General features: G+C 43.4%; 1 protein-coding gene across 1 annotated transcript in view; it reads left to right on the forward strand.

The window, feature by feature from the left end:
- STK10 (serine/threonine kinase 10) overlaps window positions 1-22,158 on the forward strand; it is a 111,613-nt gene that overhangs the window by 7,027 nt on the left and 82,428 nt on the right. Inside the window, exon 2 of the mRNA XM_083181984.1 lies at window positions 18,249-18,413. Coding sequence (XP_083038110.1) covers window positions 18,249-18,413 — 165 coding nt within the window. The remainder of the gene's footprint in view (window positions 1-18,248; window positions 18,414-22,158) is intronic.

A 22,158-nucleotide genomic window follows, 5' to 3' on the forward strand; every position in this document is an offset into this window, starting at 1 on the left:
GTATCTCCAGCAAATGCGTGTCCAAGTTTCCAGGCAGCTGGGAACGCAAACCCTGCTCATCTCCACTTCAGGGGGGATGGGGGGGGGGGGGGGAGAGGATTGTGGATATCGCTGTTTGAAGCATACCCATCAGTGTGTATAAGAAGAATAAAATAGTCCCAAATCCGAAGTGATCTCTTATACAAATTATCCTAGTCCCGAGCATTTCGGATAAGGGATACTCAACCTGTATGTACTAATTTTCTGAGATTTTGGATTTGGGGTTTTCATAACCTGTAAGATGTAATCATAAAAACTATAACAGGCTTGAAATATCTCACTTTGTATGTAATAAGTCTATATAATATATTCGTTTCACCTTTCAGTTGAATGACTGAAATAATGAACTTTTACACGATATTCTAATTTTTTGAGTTCCACCTGTAGAATGCTAAAAATACCAGATTTTAAAAAAAAAAAATATATTAAGAAATATCGTTTACTAAATGTTACAGATAGAGAAAAAAGGCAAAGGCATTGCCCTCCTAAAAACTTTAAAAAAAAGATTGCTGCTCAGCAAAAGTTTGGGGATTATGGCTAAAAGCGAAACTCCATCAACACAAATGACCACCTTCTGGGTCTGTTGGAGGATCTATCAAGCTTAAAACAGCAGAAGGATAAAGTTCAAGTATTGCTAATTGCACAACCAAACCCAAGCCACGCTGGGTACCTCAGCTAGTGTGTGTGTGTGTGTGTGTTCTGTTTCACTGAATGCACAGTTTAGACTTGCAGTGCCGAAGAGCAGGATTATTATGTTTGTCAGCTGAGCATTTGCTGACTCTTTTTTTTTTTTTTTTAAATATCTACGAAGATGTGTTGATGTGCGGTTCTTGGATGTCAGAGGGGTGATGACTGCGTGGCAGTGTGACCCCTGAGTATGCCTTAATTCATCTCGTAGTTCTGAACACTTCTCAGTAACCAGTCATGTAATGGCAGTACTGTGCGAAGGAAGTAAAACTGCAGAAGTGCTATACTGGCTACTACACTGTATTCCTGTTTAGTGGATAACTATGTAACTTCCACCGGTTAATACTTTTTCTACAGAGAAGTTGATGTGTGCTGACTGTACAATACTTGATGGATTTTCTATCTGTATTCAAAGTACTTCTCACATTGTTTGTTGCCAGGTGAATGTAATTTATGCTCTGCTGTACTACTACCCACTATCATTACCACAGGGATACCTGTGTAATACCCCGTTCTCACTGCATCCAAATTCCCGGGTCTAGCATGTAGACTCTGAAATTTTGCCTTTTAACCCAGTTTTTTTTTGCAGTGTGAACGGGTCTCATACACTGGTAAAACCCTTCTTTTTACCAGTGTTTGAGATCTGGGTTTGCAGACACGGGTTGACCCATTCTCATCGACCTAAAAACTTGTTTTAAAAGGCAAATTACCGGATAGAACTTCTTCACCCGGGAATTTGCCTTGCAGTGAGAACAGGGGTCCGTCCCTGCAGTCCCCCGGCACTCGCAATGAGAACACGGTATAACTGGGTTTGCTGGTTTGTTTTATACAATACAGTAGCGCTATAGACCGTCGGTTTCCAAACTTTCCTCAATCACAGCCCACTAGTGCAGGGGTGACCAAACCTGTCCTCGAGATCTACCAACACTTCATGTTTGTCAGGCAACCTGTGGATCTATAGTAGGGATGAATGCAGCATGATTGAAAATGTGAAAGATAGTAATGACTACAGCTAGATGATTTGGAAAATGTGGACCGTTGGTAGATTTCGCGGACCGGTTTTAGTAGATTGTGCTTTTTAGGCGATCCTTGAAATGATTTATGTGGTGATGGACACGGTTGTCATTCAGATTGTCCACATATTTTACGATAATCAAAACTAGAGCTAGTCGCTGCCAGTCACTTGAACCATAAATAATTTGATTTGGTTCTAGTACACCAACCCTGATTGGGAACCACTTCTCTAGATCTCAAGCACTTGCAGTCCATCCCGACTTAATTAAGGGAAACGCATGTTGTACATATTGCAGTATCTGTCGTCTTAAATTTTCAAGGTCCCGTAGTGGTTTCTCTTTGTGTGTGTGTGTGTGTCATTGATAGTGCTACCAGAAGTATTTTATAGTGGACACATGCACATATGCATATAAGCCTAGCTACATTGAAAATTTTAATCTGCATTTTGGGCCTGATTCAGGTTAGTTTGCAAAGAACATTTGGTTTGCTAATGGGCAAAACCATGTGCACTGCAGGTGGGGCAGATGTAACATGTGCATAGAGTTATATTTGGGTGCGTTATTTTCATTCTGTGCAGGGTAAATACTGGCTGCTTTATTTTGACACTGAAATATAGATATCTGTTTGAATTACACACCCCACACATCTCTCTCTGCACATGTTACATCTGCCCCCCTGCAGTCCATTAGCAAACCAATGTGCTTTGCGAGCCAACCTGAATCACCCCCTTTTGTTTCCGTCCCCAGCTCAGCAAATACTATATCTGTCTGTTTGTTTTTCTATTTTGCATTAATATGATTGTGATGGTTACTCAAGCCCGTCCGTGATCTCTAGAGTCAAGAGCTGGTGTCTGCTGGGATCGCCCTCTCCTGAATGTTATGTACACATTGCTGGAGTAGGAGGCTACTATTGTTTCTTATAATATATTTTAGCGCAGTATACAATCAAATCTTCCACAGGCTTTCAGGTTTCATTCAAAATGTCTTTTTGGCCGTGTTCCTTTTCGGTGGCGTTTTTCAGTCTGATGGAAAATACTGCAACATCACAGTTACATTAATCTACAGGGCACTTCTTCATATTTACGATACTCCCAAGAGGCAGCCGTCCTCCTGTAACTCCCCCCATCCCATCTGGCCGTAGTGGCTATCTGCTGTAGTAATATGTTTTTGTACATTGCAGCAGTGGTACAGTTGTAAACATTAGTTACATTTTTGTAGTCCGAAAAACTTGTTTGGGACACCGAAAATTTGAACCTGTCTGAGATACAGTGCATCTGGAAAGTATTCACAGCGCTCCACTTTTTCCATGTTTTGTTATGTTAGTCTTCTTCCAAAATGGAATAAATTATTTTTTTCCCTCAAAATTCTACGCACTATACCCCATAGTAAAATAAGTTTATTGGAGGTTTTTGCATAAATAGTCAGCTTGTGGATATTTCAATGCATCGTAAATAAGCATAAATCTTAAGCTCTGTCAGATATAGCTTAAAAACCCTCTTCAAGGGACCCACCCAAATTATACATACCGTATTTGCCGGCGTATTAGATGACAGGCCGTATAAGACGACCCCCCAACAATAGGAGGGCCCAGCTAAATGCAATAAGGGCCAGGAGGGAATGAAATGCCAGAGGGCCCGACTATCATGCTCACAGGCCGGAGGGGCCTGATCTGTACCCACGGGCCTAGTGCCCGATCACCCGGTGCTCTAGGGAGGGGTAGGTGGCCTGGGGCCGACTACCTGCTGTTGGGAGAGGCCGCTGGGGGAAGCTTCGTCAGCTTTTCTGCTTTCCACCCCTGCTGGCCTCTCCGGATCCAGCCGCCATCTTTCTTCTGCCACTGGCCTGCTTTTCCTCTTTGCCGCCCCAAGCGTCTTCTGACCTCTTCAGCGGCCGTAGGAGCTCTTTTCCCTGCCGCAGTCTTCTGCGCTGTCCTCCGGAGGCTTCCGGCGTCCTCTTGCTCCTCAGCCGGGGGACTTCCTTTTTGCTCGCCCTCCCGGCGGCATCTGGCGTCAGACAGCGGGGGCGAGGCTGAGTACGGTGCGGCGAGCGCTGATTGGCTCGCTGCAGCCATCTGCCATTGGCTCCCGACTCGGGAGCCCTGATAGACTCCTGAATAGTGGGACATTCAAACCGCCGCGAGCGGCACTTTTTTTTTTTTTATTGTACACCCACCCTGATGGGTAATTACTATGTTAAATGGCCACCCCACTATCAGCACCAACCTGAAGCGTGGCGAGCGGTGCGCGTCCTCCATCCTTTTCATACCCCCACTATCCACGTCGGCGTGGCGTTGATTTTATATAGTGTGGCGAGCCATCGAGCCCGAAGCGTGGCAAGCGGACACGGATTACTTCACATATATTCTGTGTCCCCTTGCGGGGCTCGGTGGCTCGCTGCGCTCGCCACACTATTTAACGTCAACTCCACGCCGATGTGGATAGTGGGGGTATGAAAAGGTCAGAGGATGCGTACCGCCGCCCCTCGCGGGCTCGCTGCGCTTGCCATGCTTTGGATTGGCGTTGATACTGGGGTGGCGTTAACAATGGGGGGGGGGGGGATGGCATTTCACATACTAATCACCCATCAGGGTGGGTGTACAATTATCAATCTGGTATGGGGGTGCATTTAACATTGTAATCAGGTATCAGGGTGCCTGTATAATGTATAATCGCGTCGCTTCGCATGCCATTATAATGCTCAAAATTGGGTCCAATCACATCGCATGCCTTAATTAGTGGCATGCGATATATCGGGCGCCCAGATAATACACAAGTACCCAAATTCCTTCCCCTTTTGTGATCCTGTGCTGGTATTCCCACTTTTCTGTTGGAATATGGGAATTGTCCTATATCAAATTGTGTGTTTATCTAATATAAACCACACTGAAATCTAGTCCACAGTGAGATAACCCTAAATAAACCATGCATTGAGCAAATATTTAATCTACACGAATATTAAAGTGTGGAATTCTTTCTAGTGATGCTGATATTCATATTCTCTATTTACACTAGAAGTTCATAAAATCCAGAAGGCAACAGAATCGGATGGTGTAATGGTTATCATTATGCCTCGCAGCACTGAGGTCATTGGTCATCGCCGTTCACACCAGATCCGAGTCTTCCAGTGACCCAATTCTTCCATATCACAGTGAGCTTTTGGAAACTATATAATCTCTAAACCTACTGTACTTGCCAACTCCTTTGAGGCATGACGCGGGTCATTTATGACCTTGGTCATGCCTTTCAAATACAGGCAACCTGACTAAGTCCAGGAAATAACCCTGGTATCAACCAGCATTGTGGGTGCTGGACATCCAAAACATGTCGGATATACAGTAGCTGAGTCCTGGGCCAAGCCTCATGTCCCAGGTAGAAGGCTATAGTCTTAGAGGGGTGTAAAGATCTTAGATTGGTATGTATAAGGTGCCCTTTAAGTTTTTTGCAGATGTGTACACTACAACTGCTATTATTTATTAAAATGATGTTGCCCTTTATGCCAGCAATTTCTGGGTGAATAGTATTCTCTGCTTTAACAGCAGATTATGATGTGCATTATTATGCCCTTTATACCAATCTAGGATAAATCCAGGTTTGAGTGCAAACCCTAACATAATTTGTATTTCTGGACAGTCATCTGTTCCTTTCAGCAGTGATTTAGCATTTCCTTATTGTGTTGTCAGGTCTCTCTATTTACTTTCACAGTATGACTTTCTGGTATCTGGATAATATGTTGCAGTTTGATTTCCCACCACACCATACTCTAGCTGTAGTATCTAAAGCCATGGTTAGTGAAGTTTAAAGTAACAATATTGCTCTACTACAAGATATTTTTCTTTCTTTTTTTTTTAAATATTTCTATGTTAAGTTTATTGCCCATCTATGCAAATGTTTTTTTTTACTTTCCTTGTGTTTGTTAATGTTTTTACTTTTCTATTTTTAAATAAAATGTTCTATTTTATAAATATATTCTGCTACTGTTATGGTGTGTACACACTGTCAGATGTGCCTTAAGATATTATCCACGATCAGATCGGATCGTGGATAGTATCTGAAGGCACATCCGATTTGCATACAAGTCTGACTATAGTGCAGGTCTGCACTATATAGTCATGGCAGACAAGACTTTCTGCCTTGCGATATGTGAACGCGAATCGGATCGGATCTGCGTCCGATTCCGTTCCGATGTTGACTATATCGTCAACATCGGAAGGCAAAAAGTACCGTGTGTACACACCATTACAAGAGATAATGGTGGATCTTCGCTGGAAATAGCTTTTTATACTATTTTTGGAAGGGCTCACCTGAAGTGTGTGTGAATACGGGGGCAGAAGAGGGGTGCAAGAGATTAGACTTTTCTTTTAAAACACCCAGTATTCTATTTGTAAATAAATGTTATTGTCCTTTCTGATATGCATTGGCATTACCTACTGTTGCTGTATTGTGTGATTTGAATAGCACAAGTGAAGGTTCCATTTAAAAAAAAAAAAAATAATAATAATAGTTTTTGTCCTGTTGGGAACTTCCTCAGAAAAAACTGAATGCTTTTTGTTTTCGATCAGCTTGATCGCTGTATGAACTTCTTCTTTAATAACTGTAAAAACGTTTGTGCAACTTATTATTTTTTTTTTTTTCTAACAAATAACTGCTGGGTGTGGGCAGGAGTACATATTGCTATCTGTAATGTCCTTGTACTGTTCAGTATAGCTTAATATTGCCTCAAACCTCCCAATTGTCCCATTTTCCGCAGGCCGGCAGTGTTCTGCGGCCGGTGGGTGGTGGAGTTGGGAGTCCCCCCCTGTCACTCGCTGAGCAGCGATAAATAGCATCTATTCCCGCAGCCAGAGGGGCCGGGGGCATGGCTAGAAGCACATTATAGGCCACACCCCTTTTGGCAGACCATGCCCTCTAATTTCAGACGCACTCCTGTGGGCATCCCATCGCACAGCATATAAAATCTGTGCAGCATCACATGCAAATCGCATGTGATGCAATGCAATCTAGATCAAAACGCACGGAAATATTGTACCGTGTATTGTCACCTTTAAAGCACGGGCTGCACATACTTTCTGTGCTATGCGATGTGCTGTTCGCAGATGCGCGCATTGCACCCGAAAAACGCACTGTGTATGAGCACCTTGAGCCATCCTTGTGATAATACATTGGATAAATATCCAAATCCATGTGTTGTTGTGGCTCTGGGGGCTGCTTTGTGTGCCAAGGCCGCTAACCAATCAGCTTTTAACTGTTTTTTATTTATATTTTTTTGCATAGTCTGTACAATTGACAATGATTGGTTGGTACTTTCTCTAGCCAAAATATGATAAATCTCCCCTATAGACCAAAATAATGAGTAGAAGCAAGCATAGAAGTTTTCTCTGTGTTCCTATTTGTGTGTAACTTTTGTCCACATTACTACAGCAATTATCAAATCCCTGTCGGCCTAATAGCGGTACAATAGAGTCTGAGTTGACAGGAACAAGGTAATCCTAATAAATTATTTGTAGCGATTTTATGGAACTTGTTTACAAGGATTCGTTTGGTACTGTCAACTTTTTTTTATTCTTTTAATAACAAGTACATGACCTTTTGCAGTGGTTTGAGGTGTCCTTACCTTTTGAGCCATGAAATCATGCCATTTCTTATCAGCAATAGCAGGACAGGAGATGGAATTTTGCTGAATAGGATTTAAAAGCTAATGTAACTACTAATAACGCAGGTCATGGAGGATTAAATGCTACCTGTCCCTACAGTATTAATACTATGACCAAAATAGGAATACATGGTTTATCAGCTCTTATTGGGTTTTGCAGAGTCCTTCTGTAAAGTGCCCCATACACTTGGCAATTTGTGATGATCAATCACCGGATTAGAGCCCAAATTGCAGGTGAGTGACAGAAGGTCCGATGGAATAGGCAGTCCTGTGCACATCGCACCAGAGCCTGCGAGTCTCGCCGGCTGCACAAGTAATCTCTTGGATTACTTCTGAGCTGGGCAGGCTGGGAGGTAATCACATGCAATATATTGCATGCAAAAGGACCGCATGCGATCCTGCTGCCCGTGGTCCCATGCTTCAAAGGCAGAGGCGGGGGGGGGATGAATTGCTGGTGACATCTCAGAGGGAAGAAGACGAGTGGTGTATGGCCAAGAGTTCTAAAACAAAGGTTACCAATTTCCTGTCATTTGCCGAGTATCCTCCATTTGTTTTCTTTTTATTTACATTCAACACTTACTTTACATCTGTGTGATCATCTTTAAAAATATTTACAGCCAAAAAAGATACATCTGCAAAAGACTACTACTGTATGCAAATTTGTCCTCTATACTATCCTTTCGTCCTTCAGGACTTGATCGGGGGCAATGAATGTATCTAAATATGGTGAGAGAGTATGCCGTTAAACTCCTAGTCTGTTGTATTTGTGAAAAAAAGTAAAAGGAGGAAAAATGAAAGTCCGAGTGGTAGTGAAATAAATCGTGGTATGTGGAGCCCTGCACTGTGGATTACCCTTGATTGTTGCATCAGCCCAACTGTAAACTGATTTTTATAATACTCTGGTTAAATAAAGATGTTGGGACTGGACAACGTAATCATAGCTAACCTCCAGAATATGTGTTGAGAGCATTACAGCACAAGAAAAGAGCTATACAAAATGAACGATTTTTTTTTTTTTTTTATAATTTTTTTAAATTTGAAATAGACTTTGTTGTCGATTGCTATGCAGATACATTGAGATGCCAATATCTGCATTTGATGTACATGCAGGATAAAATAGCTTTGTGGGTTTAACAAGCAGTTACAAAAAATTAGCTGTTTATTATAATAATTATAAATGTGGATGCTCATGGTATTTTCCAAGAGCATTTGGGGGGAGTTTGATTTGATTTTAACATTGCTATTGATTTTTGGACGCTCTATCGGGTGATTCAGTTGTTGCTCTGGGCATGAATAGCTGCAGCGGCACACTTTTCAGCTCAAAGTCACTAGAGGTGGTCAGCTGAAATTTCCAAGTCTACTGTTTGGACTCCTACACAACACTTTTCCCATCGCACCCATTAATTTAGTATTGACAGTGTTACGTGGCTAGACACTGACTAATTGGTGAGCGATAGAGGGCACCCAAAACAATTGAATATAATTATCGCAACTTAAACAATTGAATTCCCCCTTTTGATAAGTCATATAAACTTCATGGTGTGAGGTAATTATTTTTAATATTCAAACCTGAAGAATATTGAACTTCTGAAAATAGTCACATGTATATACTTTTCTACACACCCCATTAATATATACTACGTGATTAGTGTGTACAGTCATACTAGTGTGAGAATTTCTACATGTTTGAAATCGGTATTTGGTTAGATCATGTACAGCATCTTCTGGGTTTTTTTGAACTTCTTATTTAATTAATAGGTGCAGTAAGCTTCCATTACTACTTCTCATTTGGTTCGAAATAGTTTTTTTATTTGAAGTTGAAAATTACATGTGCTTTCCCAGCACGACCCTTGCACAATTCTGGGAAATTACGTACACCACAAGCTTTGTGGTGTAATATCCGAACTGGCTTTCCTGTTCCCCAGTTTTGTATGTTCAGTTGGATCACTTTCATCCTTTATAGGCCTACTTTTATATTTTGAAGAGAGCCCCCTATTTTTTTTTCTCAAAATGTTTTAATTGAAGTCAAAAGGTAATTTAAGTTACAAATGCCATAAACCTTTTAATGACATTACATTTGAATAGTAGTACCCAGTGTAACAAAGCACAGAGTCCAACCTGGCTGATTTGTGTAAAAAAAAAAATATATATATATATATTATACACGCTTGAGTCTTCGCATCAACAGGACCTTCCCTATCCCTCAGAAATAAAAGTATAGAGGGGGAAAACTCATAGCGTAAAGAGTAAATTTTATTCAACAACACATAAAGACAAAATTTTTCTTATATAAAATCCTTGGAAGACTTCTAAGTCGAAACGCGTTGGTGGTAGGAGGTACCTGGACCTGTATCTGGACCTGGCATTTGGACTACTTTGTGGAGATCGGCTGAGGAGGTCTACCCGGGTCTTAACATCTGACCCCCACACTAAGCTCCTGAATTAGCCTTTTGTTAAAAGGCCAGATACGGTACCAGGCTTTTATATAAGAAAATTTTTGTCTTTATCTGTGTTGTTGAATAAAATTGACTCTTTACGCTATGAGTTTTCCCCTCTATACTTTTATTTCTGAGGGATAAGGAAGATCCTTTTGATACGGAGACTCAAGCGCTTGACCCCCGTTCTACGTGCAATTGTTGGCCTAAAAGAGGCCCTTATACGGTACGGGCATCTCATCATTTTTAATAAGTCACTATAATACTTGTATTGAAACTGCACCATGAGACTTCTTCTGTTTTATTCTGAGGTTAAGATCTATATTTGGACACCAGAAAGGAGGGACATTTACGATCAAAGTTACCCCCTAAAAAGGAAAGAACTTTTACTCCAATAGCAAGCACGGGCCCCTACTATTATTTTCACTCCCAATAAGAAATTAAGGTACTTGTTTCCTAGCACGGCCACAACGATCATAATCGCGGTCATCGGGGGTAAAATCGGGGCCATCGCGGGCATCGCATGCGCAAAAAAATCTGGTGCGATGGGCCAGACGCGATGCCCGCGATTTCCCCATAGAGAACAATGTTAAATGCCTCAATTTACCCGCGATGACCACGATTTCCCATAGGAAACAATGTGAAATGGCTCAATTTACCCAAATTATCATAGGAACAATGGTAAATGGGCCAAAAACACCCCTGAACATTGAAATGTCCCCCCAAAAGTAGTTTACGCCACCACGTGATCAACGTGAACCCGAAGCGTGGCGAGCGGCGGCAGTACGCGTCCTCCGACCTTTTCATACCCCTACTATCCACTAGGGCGTGGAGTGAGAATAGAATAGTGTGGCGAGCGCAGCGAGCCACCGAGCCCGAAGCGTGGCGAGCGGACGCGGATACCTGTGAAGCCCGCGAAGGGACGCGTTTACCTGTGAAGGTATCCGCGTCCCCTCGTGGCGCTCGCCACGTTTCGGGCTCGCTGCGCTCGCCACACTATTCTATTCTCACTCCATGCCCTAGTGGATAGTAGGGGTATGAAAAGGTCGGAGGACGCGTACCGCCGCGGACTCGCTGCGCTCGCCACGCTTCGGGTTCACGTTCATCGCGGGGTGGCGTGAACTACTTTTGGGGGGACATTTCACTGGTTAGGGGTGTTTTTTGGGCTTTCTGGCCCATTTACCATGCTTCCCTATGATGATTTGGGTAAATTGACCCATTTAACATTGTTTCCTATAGGAAATCGGGGGCATCGCGGCTAAATTGAGGCATTTAACATTGTTCCCTATGGGGAAATCGCGGGTGGACCATTTAAGCATTTTTAGGCGCACACGACGCGACCGACCCGATTTTTCACTGTTTTCAATGCATTTCAATGGAAAAATCGGGGGCATCGCGTCGGTCGCGTCGCAGGCCACTAAAATTACCCCCGATGGTCAAGATTTGTGGCCGTGCTAGGAAACAAGTACCGAAATTAAAATGCTAGTGTGTACTTGGGGGTAAATGGAGCAAGCGGCTTCCATTTCAATTGTTTATTGCATTCTGCTACTAACATTAAAAGAAAATAAAAACACAATTGCTAAACAATACTGTACATGCCGCTCTTTTGTACAATCATGCAATTAGCTCCTGTGATGGGATGTGGACCTTCTCACTAAGGCCGTTATTCTGGTTGACTCCTAAGGCTGCGAAATGTGCAGCCTTGTGAGTCCCCCAGACTCTGCCCGCATGGCCGGATTTCCCTAGGAATGCCCAGAAACTTTCTGGGACCGCCCATGAAGTGCTGGGTGTTCCCATGGGCTGTGCCCCTCTGCTGGCATTGCTAGGTGCGAGCGAGACTGTGAACATGTAGTTCACCATGCCTGCTCGCACCCTGCATCTGCATATGCGCAGAAATGCATCTGCGCAAAACATCGGTTCGGGGACCGAATCAATCAGAATAACCCGCTACTTACAGTGGGTGGGGGGGGGGGGGGTTAGGATGTGGGTGGTTATGGTTAAGCTGCAGGATGGGGGTGTCGGGTGGTTAGCGTTATGATGCTGAGGAGGTCAGGTTTAAATATTTATATTAATACTAGGAAGGGGCAGACAGATGCTCATGCCTCTGGGAGGCAATGGAGTCATCTGCTGCTGGGCTCCTGCTCCCATGGGGGCACCTCTCCTCCTCCCCCTGCAAGTTTGAATCAGTTCATTGGAAGCAGTCAATTTCGCTTCTGTGGCTGACTCTCCCTTCCAACAGGACCATAGGTGTCAGTCTCTTTATTTTACACATAATATACATAACACACAAATACACACACACATATATATATATTTATACAAGGTGCTGTGTGTGTGTGTGTGCATGTGTATGGCAGGCATTCCCAACCATGGTCCTCAAAGCACACCAACAATGAAGGGCTTGACCACAGGTGACTTAATTAGTACTGCAGTTATTTTGATTTAACCATCTGTGCTGAAGCCTGGATATCACTAAACCATGCACTGTTGGTGTGCTTTTTTGATACCGTGGAATGCCTGGTGTATGGGGTGGCCACCAATATTTATCTTGCTACTGGGATGAACTTACGTCACTGGGCTTCCAGTGTGCTGCTCTTTTTTTTTTTTTCATGCAACCACGGTATGTACTTTTACAAGGCGTCAGATCTTTTGGTCCCCATGTAATAACGAGTGATTTAGGCTTCACTGGTTATCAGTCTTAAAAGGTCCTCCAACCAATTAGCTCCTGGTATGTTACAGGCTGTGTTAGAAAAATGACAATTGGGAGCTGGTCGATTGGATCACCATTTAAGATGAGTAACTACTTCTTCCTAAAGAGTGATGGCAAGCTTATTGTTATGCTTGTTATCACTCGTTAGGAAGAAGCCCTTCCTCTCCCAGAGAACTGGTTCTTGTCTAACACTTTTTTTATATCATACTTGCCTACCTGGCCCTCTCCATGCGGGAGAAAATGCTCTGTTCCTGGACTTCCCTGGTAATGTATGATTGCCATCACCTGTGGTGAGCTAGGTAAAGGTGTTTCACGACAGGTGATGGCAATCATACATTACCAGGGAAGTCCAGGAACAGAGTATTTTCTCCCGCATGGAGATGGTCAGGTAGGCAAGTATGTTTTAAGCTCTGTACACACGCTTAGATTTGCTTTAGATTTGATGTTAGATCTGATTTTTCTATTAGATCTGGCATTAGATCATCCCATTGTATTTGGCATTAGATCTGTAGTTTTGCAATCGATTCGATCTCACAATGTACTCATTCGATTTACTGGATCGAATTCGAGTTTTCCTTGGCTGCACAGTAGATTTTTCTATTCGATTTTGAGAAAACGGGAGCGCGCATCGAATCGAATGCAGATCAAAAGTGTCCTAAAAACCATTCGATGTGGATTCGATTTTGCTTCTATAATCAAAATCGAATCGAAAACAGGGAAAATTCTAAGCGTGTGAATAGATAGATTTTAGCAGAATGCTGCTTTGAGCTGAAACTTTGCTAAATACAATACTTGCCAAGTGGCATTGTGTAATAACACCACTATTATATATGAACAGTTTTTTATATAGCGCACACATATTCCGCAGCGCTTTACAGAGAATATTCGAACATTCCGTGCCCCGTGGAGCTATATTCCCTACCACATGTACACGCACACACAGACATTCTAGGGTTAATTTTGTTGGGAGCCCATTAGCCTACCAGTATACTTTTGGAATGAGGGAGGAAAACTGAGTACCCGGACGATTCCCACGCAAGCACGTGGAGACTATACAAACTCTGCACAGTTAGGGCCATGGTGGGAATGGAACCCATGACCTCAGTGCTGTGAGGCAGTAATGCTAACCATTACACCGTCTGTACTGCCCTAAATGGTAACCCTTTTGTACAGCATCTGTAGCATGGACATTGTCATTTTTTAGTTTTACTTTTAGAATACAATTGCAGTTAAAATGTGAGCAAAGTTGCATAATAAGTAATTTGTTTTTTTTTTGTTGCTGAAACAGTTCTGGGGATTAGAGGTGAGATAAATAGTTTAAAATCACAGTACAATTTTGAGATTAATCACTCCAAGGAAGAATAAAATGTCCTTTGTTATATCAGGTAAGAATTTGTAAATGTTGGCATTGGCACAAACCTACCAGAGCAATCCAGCGTGAACAGCCAATAGTTTTACTTTGATTTAGAGGTGACAGCATTTCCCGATTAGCAAATAATGAAGGACACTGCAGCAACTGTCCCAAATGACCTCCGTTGTTTTTGCATTGAGGCAGTAAGGGTGTATTTACTTTAACCACACCAGGGCAAGACAACTTCACGTTGTTGGCTAAAGGTAGGTTTTCTTTACTTTACACAGGACATACTGTATGCTGTCCTACGCTTTCAGCACCATTGCTGCAGAATTTGTGGCAGCGTAGAACATCTAACGACCAGTGTAATGTTTTGCTGCAGAGAATAATTTATATGCCAATGGTTCATTTTTATTTTAGCATTAATACAAACTGGGGATGAAGAGGGAACATGTTAAAAAAGCAAGGCCATGCTTAAGATGATAATGGAAAACTAGTAGAACTTACATATGCTATAGATTTTTCTACATAGCCTCAATATGCCACCCAGCTTGAGATGCCTGGCGGGAATGAGCATCCAGGTCTGGTGTCTTTATTTTGTGGAAAATGCAGTTTACAGAACTGTTGGGGGGTGCGGGGTCTGTGGCTCTATCCACATTGCGGTGTGACAAGTTACGGTATGTTACCCAAGGTCATAAGGTTGACATGAGTTTTTCATGGTTTTTTTTGGGGTGTCTGTCGGTATGGACACTGTCTGAGTGACCTTTTAACCATGTTGACCTTTTGACCAATGTCGACCTAGACATTGTAGATCTGATGACTGCATACCGGTGTGACAGATGCATTTTGCAAAAAAGACACCCTGCACCAGCAGAGTCTCATGGGACATGGCATTCCAAGAGGAGTGGTTTGGCGTGACTGCAGCGATGATGTATCTGTACAGATAGATAAATAAAAATAGGTTGCAGCAAGACAGGGTTTTATTAATAAGCAAATTAACAGGAGGCTTATCAGCAGCAGATTAAGTCCAAAACAAAACCGGCTTTTCTTCTGCAGCAATAGGTAAACTAATGTGGGGTACACACCACGACGACCCGCTCACGATGCACATTGTGAGCGGGTCGTCAGTGTTTCTTCAGACCCGCTCACGATGATGCGGGAGGGGCACGACCCACTCATGATGTGCACCGTGGCGACCCGCACCCGGCTGTATGGTCGGTCTTAAGATCCTACCTGCTGCAGGTAGGATCTGAATAATGACCGACCGACCTGCGGGACCACGCATCGGATCGGTATCGGTCCACACCAGGACAGAAAAGGGCCCAATCACCACACAATCTGCATCCAATTGGTCAGAATTGGATCTAGATTGATGGGATCGGGCCCTAGTCGTCCTGGTGTGTACCAGGCATTAGTTCCATTCAATTTGAACACAGTCTCTCTGTTTTTTTTTCAGCTTCAGAACAGGCAGGCATAGACCAAGGCACTCACCCTGTCTCTGTATTAGCAGGTCCCAGACAGACCATAGCAGCAACAGCTCTCTCTCTGGCTTGCTTTCTTCAACACACTGGGGCAGATTTATTAAGCTTGGAGAAGAGATAAACTGGAGAGCACCAGCCAATCAGCTGTGTTTGAAAAAGACAGTTGGGAGTTGATTGGCTGGTGCTTTATCTCCTTTTACCTTTTCTCCAGTTTATCTCTTCTCCAAGCTTAATAAATCTGCCCCTCAGTCCCAAAACTAATTAATCAACTCCGGAACTGCACCCAAACTCCCAGCTCAGCAGTTAACCTGGTGTGTAGTATAGGAATGGCTAGTGGCAAACCAACACAAGCATCCCAAAACCCAGACCGTGCCACTCATTTCAGCCCTGTCTGGGATTTATACCACTGACATCAGCAGTCTCAGTGGCACATACCTGCCATCAAGCACTTTTCCTGTTGACTTCCTACAATATGTATGTATGTAGTCTCTGATACTGGATCCCGTATGTGGAGAAATGTCAAGCGGGTCAGAAATTGTGAATTTTATGTGTTCATTTTTTTCAACTAAGAGTTGGTCAAATTATTCTTCCTTCCTTTTTTTTTTTATACCAAAGTGCATAAAATAAACTTGTAAGCAATTAGTAACAAAATAATTTGTAAGTAGTATGAAATCAATCAAATATAAAGTTGCTATGACAATATAACTAAGAATGAAGCTAAATAGTTATTTACTTGGCTAGGGTACCAAAAGAAGGGAATTGATCATAGGGTCGACATGCATTGGGTCAACCACTGAAGGTCGACACGTGGGAAGGTCCACATCAGCTTAGGTCGACATGGACTAGGTTACAGTCAAAAGGTCGACATTTTCGCTTTTCTTTTGCATCGAATGTCAACATACTGTAGTATCAGTGCACCGTGTCCTGGCTATGCTTGGCATACTATTTTATTCTCCCACCACGCCCTAGTGGATGGTAGGGCATTAAAATACCACATGTCGACCTAAGCCAAAGGTCAACCTTTCCATGTGTCAACCTTTGCTCATGGCGACCTTCAGTGATCAACCAAATGCATGTCTACCTTAAGGTGAGTACACATGGGTGCAATTTCATGTAAAATCGCTGGCAATATGGTCGCTGAGGTCAGCACGGGGAGATCAGCGTTGATCTCCCCAGCCCTGTGCCGCTGCTCCCTCCCTCCTCCCCGTCTGCTGCTGCTGCGCTCCCCCTCCGCCCCGTAGCAGTGTCTCCTTTTCATCGCTGATGAAAAGGAGACACTGAGCAATATGATTGCTGGGGATATATTGCTAGCAATATATCCCCAGCATTCATATTACCCCGTGTGTACACAGCAACAGTGCTGGTGACCTAACAACCGTATATCCCAAAGGAGAGTCCATTCAGTCTGCTAAGTATAGAAGCAGAAGGTATTTAGGCGCAAGGCATGCCATTAACAGGATTTATGTGCGACTCCCATCAGCCTCCAGAATGTAATTATGATCAATTTGAACTTTCTGTCCCATTGTCTGTTTGGATCGGTCAAATCTGAAGACCGTAGGGCAGGGGTGTCCAAACTTTTTGCAACGAGGGCCAGTTTTGGTGGTGAAAATGTGGGGGGTCGACCATTCAGCCTGACATTCTTTGAATCATTAATCACATCAGAATGGTCCCCTATTCTGCCCCCATTCATTGTATGTCCCCCAGCCTGCCCCTTCTCTGTATTTCCTCCAGCCCACCCCCATTCACTGTATGTCCTCCACTATGCCCCCTTCACATTATATTCCCCTGACTGACCATCCTTCTCTGTATGTCCCCCAGCCTGCCCCTCCTTCACTGTATGCCCCCCATTCACTGTATGTTCCCCTGCCTACCCCTCCTTTACTGTATATTCACTGTATGTTCCCCACTCTGCACCCATCCACTCTGTCCCGTAGCTTCCCCCCCCCCCGTTCTCTGAATGTCCATGGGTCGGACGCTCACTCTCCTGAAAGCCGCCAAACCCATCTCACTGTGGCGGCCGGCAAATCCTCACTGCTGCAGACAGCAAGGTAAAGGTGTGCTCGCCGGGGCCCCACCTTTAGTGTCCTGTGCTGTGCCTCCTGAATCTGATGCTCCGCCCGCTTCTGGCTTGAGGCTGCGGGTCACTTGAAATGACGGCACGGGCCGCAATTGGCCCACGGGCCGGACTTTGGACATGCCTCCCATAGGGGGTTTGTGCCACTCAATTTGCATATCCGATCTTGTTTTATTTGTATTTTCTCCTGGGTGGTTTTTCTTAGGTTTGAGTTGATAGAACATCCACAGTTTATTTGCTGCTCTCCTGCTCCCTAATGTAGGGTACACACCACGACGACCCGCTCACGATGCACATTGTGAGCGGGTCGCCAGTGTTTCTTCAGACCCGCTCACGATGATGCGGGGGGGCACGACCCGCTCACGATGTGCACCCTGAGCGGGTCCGATCCAATGGCGACCCGCACCCGGCAGTATGGTCGTTATTCAGATCCTACCTGCAGCAGGTAGGATCTGAATAACGACCGACCGACCCGCGGGACCGCGCATCGGATCGGTATCGGTCCACACCAGGACAGAAAAGGGCCCAATCACCACACAATCTACATCCAATTGGTCGGAATTGGATCTAGATTGAGGGGATCGGGCCCTAGTCGTCCTGGTGTGTACCCAGCATTATTCTAGTGGAGACCAAAGTTTATGTAAAAGAAAAAAATGTACGTGTCAAGTATGCATGTACAAATAAATTTGATAAATTTTAAGTAGCTCATTTTGGCATTTTTGACGCTAAGAATACAAATTGACATATTGAACTTCAGATGAATGTTGATGAAAACCAATAACCCTATTTATTTTAACTGCTTTCTTTAGGCCAAGAACAGGGAAACTGGCATCTTTGCAGCTGCCAAAGTTATAGAGACCAAGAATGAGGAGGAGTTGGAGGACTACATGGTTGAAATCGAAATACTGGCCACTTGCAATCACCCCAACATAGTAAAGCTGCTCGGTGCATTTTATTTTGAGAACAAGCTGTGGGTAAGTCGATGAGTTGCCTTGTTACTGTTCTTTTACGGTGATGCTCTCCATGGTATATTTGTTAACCACCAGTCTGTCAAAGCCGCGATAGCGGGTGGCTTGGGAAATCCAATAGACTTAACAGTGTAGTGCAGTATGATTTAAAAAAAACAAAAACAGACATACCATAGTATCACGATGGAATAATGGTATTCTTCATACCAGAATATGGCCAAAATAAGAGATCTCCTTCAGACAATCCTACTCCAACTTTTAACTCTGAGGTACAGTAGATAAAAAGTATATAGTACTGTATAGGGCAGTATGCCCAAGACAGGGAAAGCACCTGCTACCAGTGAGCCTTGTACCTAAAAATAGTATAGTGCAACACTATTGGATGAGTCTTGTGGACTAGGTAAAATAGAAAATAGAAGGTTCTTGCGTTTTTTTTTAATTTCCTCTCCCTATGCAGTTTTGCCCCTCCCCCCCAATAACATAGGATTCGCAAAAAACCCTATCTATTTTTTTTGGGGGGGGGGGTTCCTTAAGGGGAAAACAATGCATACTTAGCAGGGATTTTGTTTTGTTTGCCTGAGGATAGCCCCAGGCCTGTCGGTTAGCACAGTGGCTGATTGGATACCACTCTTAAGGTGAAAAGCGTCACATTATGGAATATCTATGGCATGTAGAACATGCCCATGGTACAGTTGTGGAGTCTCAAAGTGATTTGTTGGGGCCTTTAGTCTCTGATACAGGTGTAAGCATAATTCCACATTCTAGACAAAACCCAAAGGCCTATACACACTGGGCGACTTTGAGCTATGAGCAGCTCAGTTTTGTCGTTTGTACTGCTTTCAGCTCAAAAGTCGCCCAGTGTTTATCATCTGCTGGTATTGCCAGTATATGAGCGACTGGGTAACACCTTTCCTTCTATGGAAAGTCATCCACCCTGGTAAAATCGCTAAACGTACCAAAAAAACGCTCAGTGTGTATACACTGAGTGATTTTCAGCCCAGCGGGTTTCCCCATAATCGTTGTCCATACTAGCTGAGCAAAATCACCTTGTTTTTGGCTTGACTTTGATGAAAAGGCTTTGCACAGAAAATGCTGTTTTATGGGTGTAACGTGTGCCTAGCATAAGTCTGGCCATGGTTGCATATTAACCGTAAAGTTGTCCTGTCTGCTGACTTGCTAAGCCATTTCACAAATCCATAAATGTTTTAGTTTACAAAAGGTTACCTCTCATTTCATAATGATACTGCTTGCATTGTGTGCCAGTGACTAATGCTGGGAAAAGGCTTAGTTTGTGCCTGTGTACATTGTCATAGTTTACTACAATTCAGAGGATTGTGGAAGGAAGTTGTTTTTGACATTGAAGTTTTATGCATACAGGGCCAGATGTATCAAGCTTCAAAGAGTGATGAACAGCCAGCCAATTCGCTCCTTACTACCATGTTACAGGCTGGGTTTAAAAAATGACAGGTAGGAGCTGATTGGCTGGTTGTTTTTTCTCTCTCCACTTGATCACTTTTTGAAGCTTGATACATCTGGCCCACAGTCTTATGTTTGCTAGCCAGTTTGATCTGATGAATCTGATCTGCCAGAAAGTACATATAAATAGATGTGCCCGCATAAATCTACCCACCTTGCATGTTTAAACAGCCCTTCTAGTCACGTCATGTTGGCATATAGGTCGAAAGGCCTACTCCTGTTGCAAAGTGCCTGATATTTCCAATTGCCCGAAATATCTGCACATATTGAATACCTCCTATGTGCAGCTTCAGATGCTTAAAATGATATGCAGTGTGCAACTGCGGCTGTACCTGCACACGAAATGCTGTGTCAGTGGCTGTTTTTCACTTAAGACACAGTAGCGTTGCATTTTGTATGCAGATACACCAGCAGTCACATATAGGAAATAGAAGCTCCCACGTTAGGTGTAAGCAATTGTAGCTCATTGAGGATCCTTCCGGATTACTGTTTGACATTGTTTCAGTGTTCGGGTAAAAAGGTCCATTGTGTTTCTGGGGAAAACAAACGTATAAGAAAGGAAAAAAACAAAACCTAAATGTAATCATGGAGTTGAATCTATCACTGTTTCAGGTTTTCAGTTCCATAAAAGCTCCAGCTATGTAATGTTTATCTTGTGGGTGAATCTTATGCAGGTTAAACGTATGAGAATTCCTCAAGTTACAGCGGTTAACTCTTCATGTACCTGGTCACGTGCCTCTGCAAAACACGATAAAGTTGCACCGAATGGTATTACAAAAGGAAAATTGCTGGTGCGATCGCCTTTTAGTAAGGTTGGGTGTAAATATTAAACAACTAATCTTGGCAGAACATTTTAAGGTTTCCAATGCTGTTATTTAATCTCTCGCCACTATTCTCAACAGGGGAAATAGCGGCTGGGACCTATTCAATACTGTCTTCCCCAACGGCATTGAACAGGGATCTCTGCAGAACGTGCCCGACTTCACAAGCAGTCTGACTCGTTCTGCTGGGAATTGTCGAGCTCCTGGCCACAGCTCGACTATTTCCGGCCGCATCTCGCGGCCATGCCCCCTTTTTGGAGCTCGGCAAGTGGGACATTGAATCCCGCCTGCCGAGCTGCAGTGGAGCCGGCTCAGAACGGGACTGGGTCATGGCTGTGGGGCCAGCCCGGCAGTTGTGACAACGGATTGAATAACCCCCAAAAACTCAGATCCTCACTTTTTAACAGGGACATTGCACCTACCATTGTGCAACAAGTCTTTGCGTCCTATGTTTAACAGGAAACTGATATAGCAATGAGCAGCATTACGCTTACCTATTAATAACAATCATATTAATGGGAGAAATTTATTAAGGTGTGAGTTGTATTTCACATGGGATGTTGCTATGGGCAACAAATTAGCTACTTTCTATTATCTTCTAGAACTGGGGTAGCCAACTCCAGTCCTCAAGATCTACCAACAGTTAATGTTTTCCAGATCTCCTCACAGAATCACAAGTGAAGTAATTTGCTTTTGAAATGTGTCAGTGAGTAATGAGTGCACCTGTGCAGCCGCTTGGTTGTCTGGAAAATGTGGCTTTTGGAAGCTCTCGAGGACTGGAGTTGGCTACCACTGTTCTAGAAGGTGCTAAAAAAAATGAGAAGTAGTTTCTGATTGGTTGCCCATAGCAACATCCCATGTGAAATACGACTAACATCTTCGCAAATTTCCCCCAATGGTATCCCTGTTTCCCAGATTTTTGGAAAGCTCCATCAAAGAACTGGACCAAGCTTCTTTTTTTTTTTTCTTTTTCCTATCCGTTTCAACATTGATTCCAGAGAACTAAAATAATGTTTAGATGTCATTATTAAACGTTCTTTATGCTTAGGAAAAAAAAAAGGTAGTGCTTCTTTACACTCTGGCCTCCTTATTTGTCTTTCCGAACATCTTGTAGGCAGTGACTTTAGCATAGCCTGTACAACTTGTTTCTTAAAGGAATAATGCTTACGCTATTCTTTAAGAATGATCACAATCAGAATGTACATTAAACATCTCAGCTTGAATTTGCCTGTTATAGTGTCTTTGCAGTTGTTGACAAGATTAAGTTGTTCAAACAAGGTATTAGCATGGGCCACTGACCATTCTGGACACCGACTAAGAGCAGTCTCAACAGAGTGGAGAGTCGTGATCAATTTGCCAACTTCCTCTTATGGTCGATATCCTATTCTCCATGCTTTCCGCACACAAACTGCAATCATATATAAAGACAATGGCCCTTATTCAGATCTGATTGC

The sequence above is a fragment of the Crinia signifera genome, chromosome 4, assembly GCF_055691185.1.
Source record: "Crinia signifera chromosome 4, ASM5569118v1, whole genome shotgun sequence".
Classification (NCBI taxonomy): domain Eukaryota; kingdom Metazoa; phylum Chordata; class Amphibia; order Anura; family Myobatrachidae; genus Crinia; species Crinia signifera.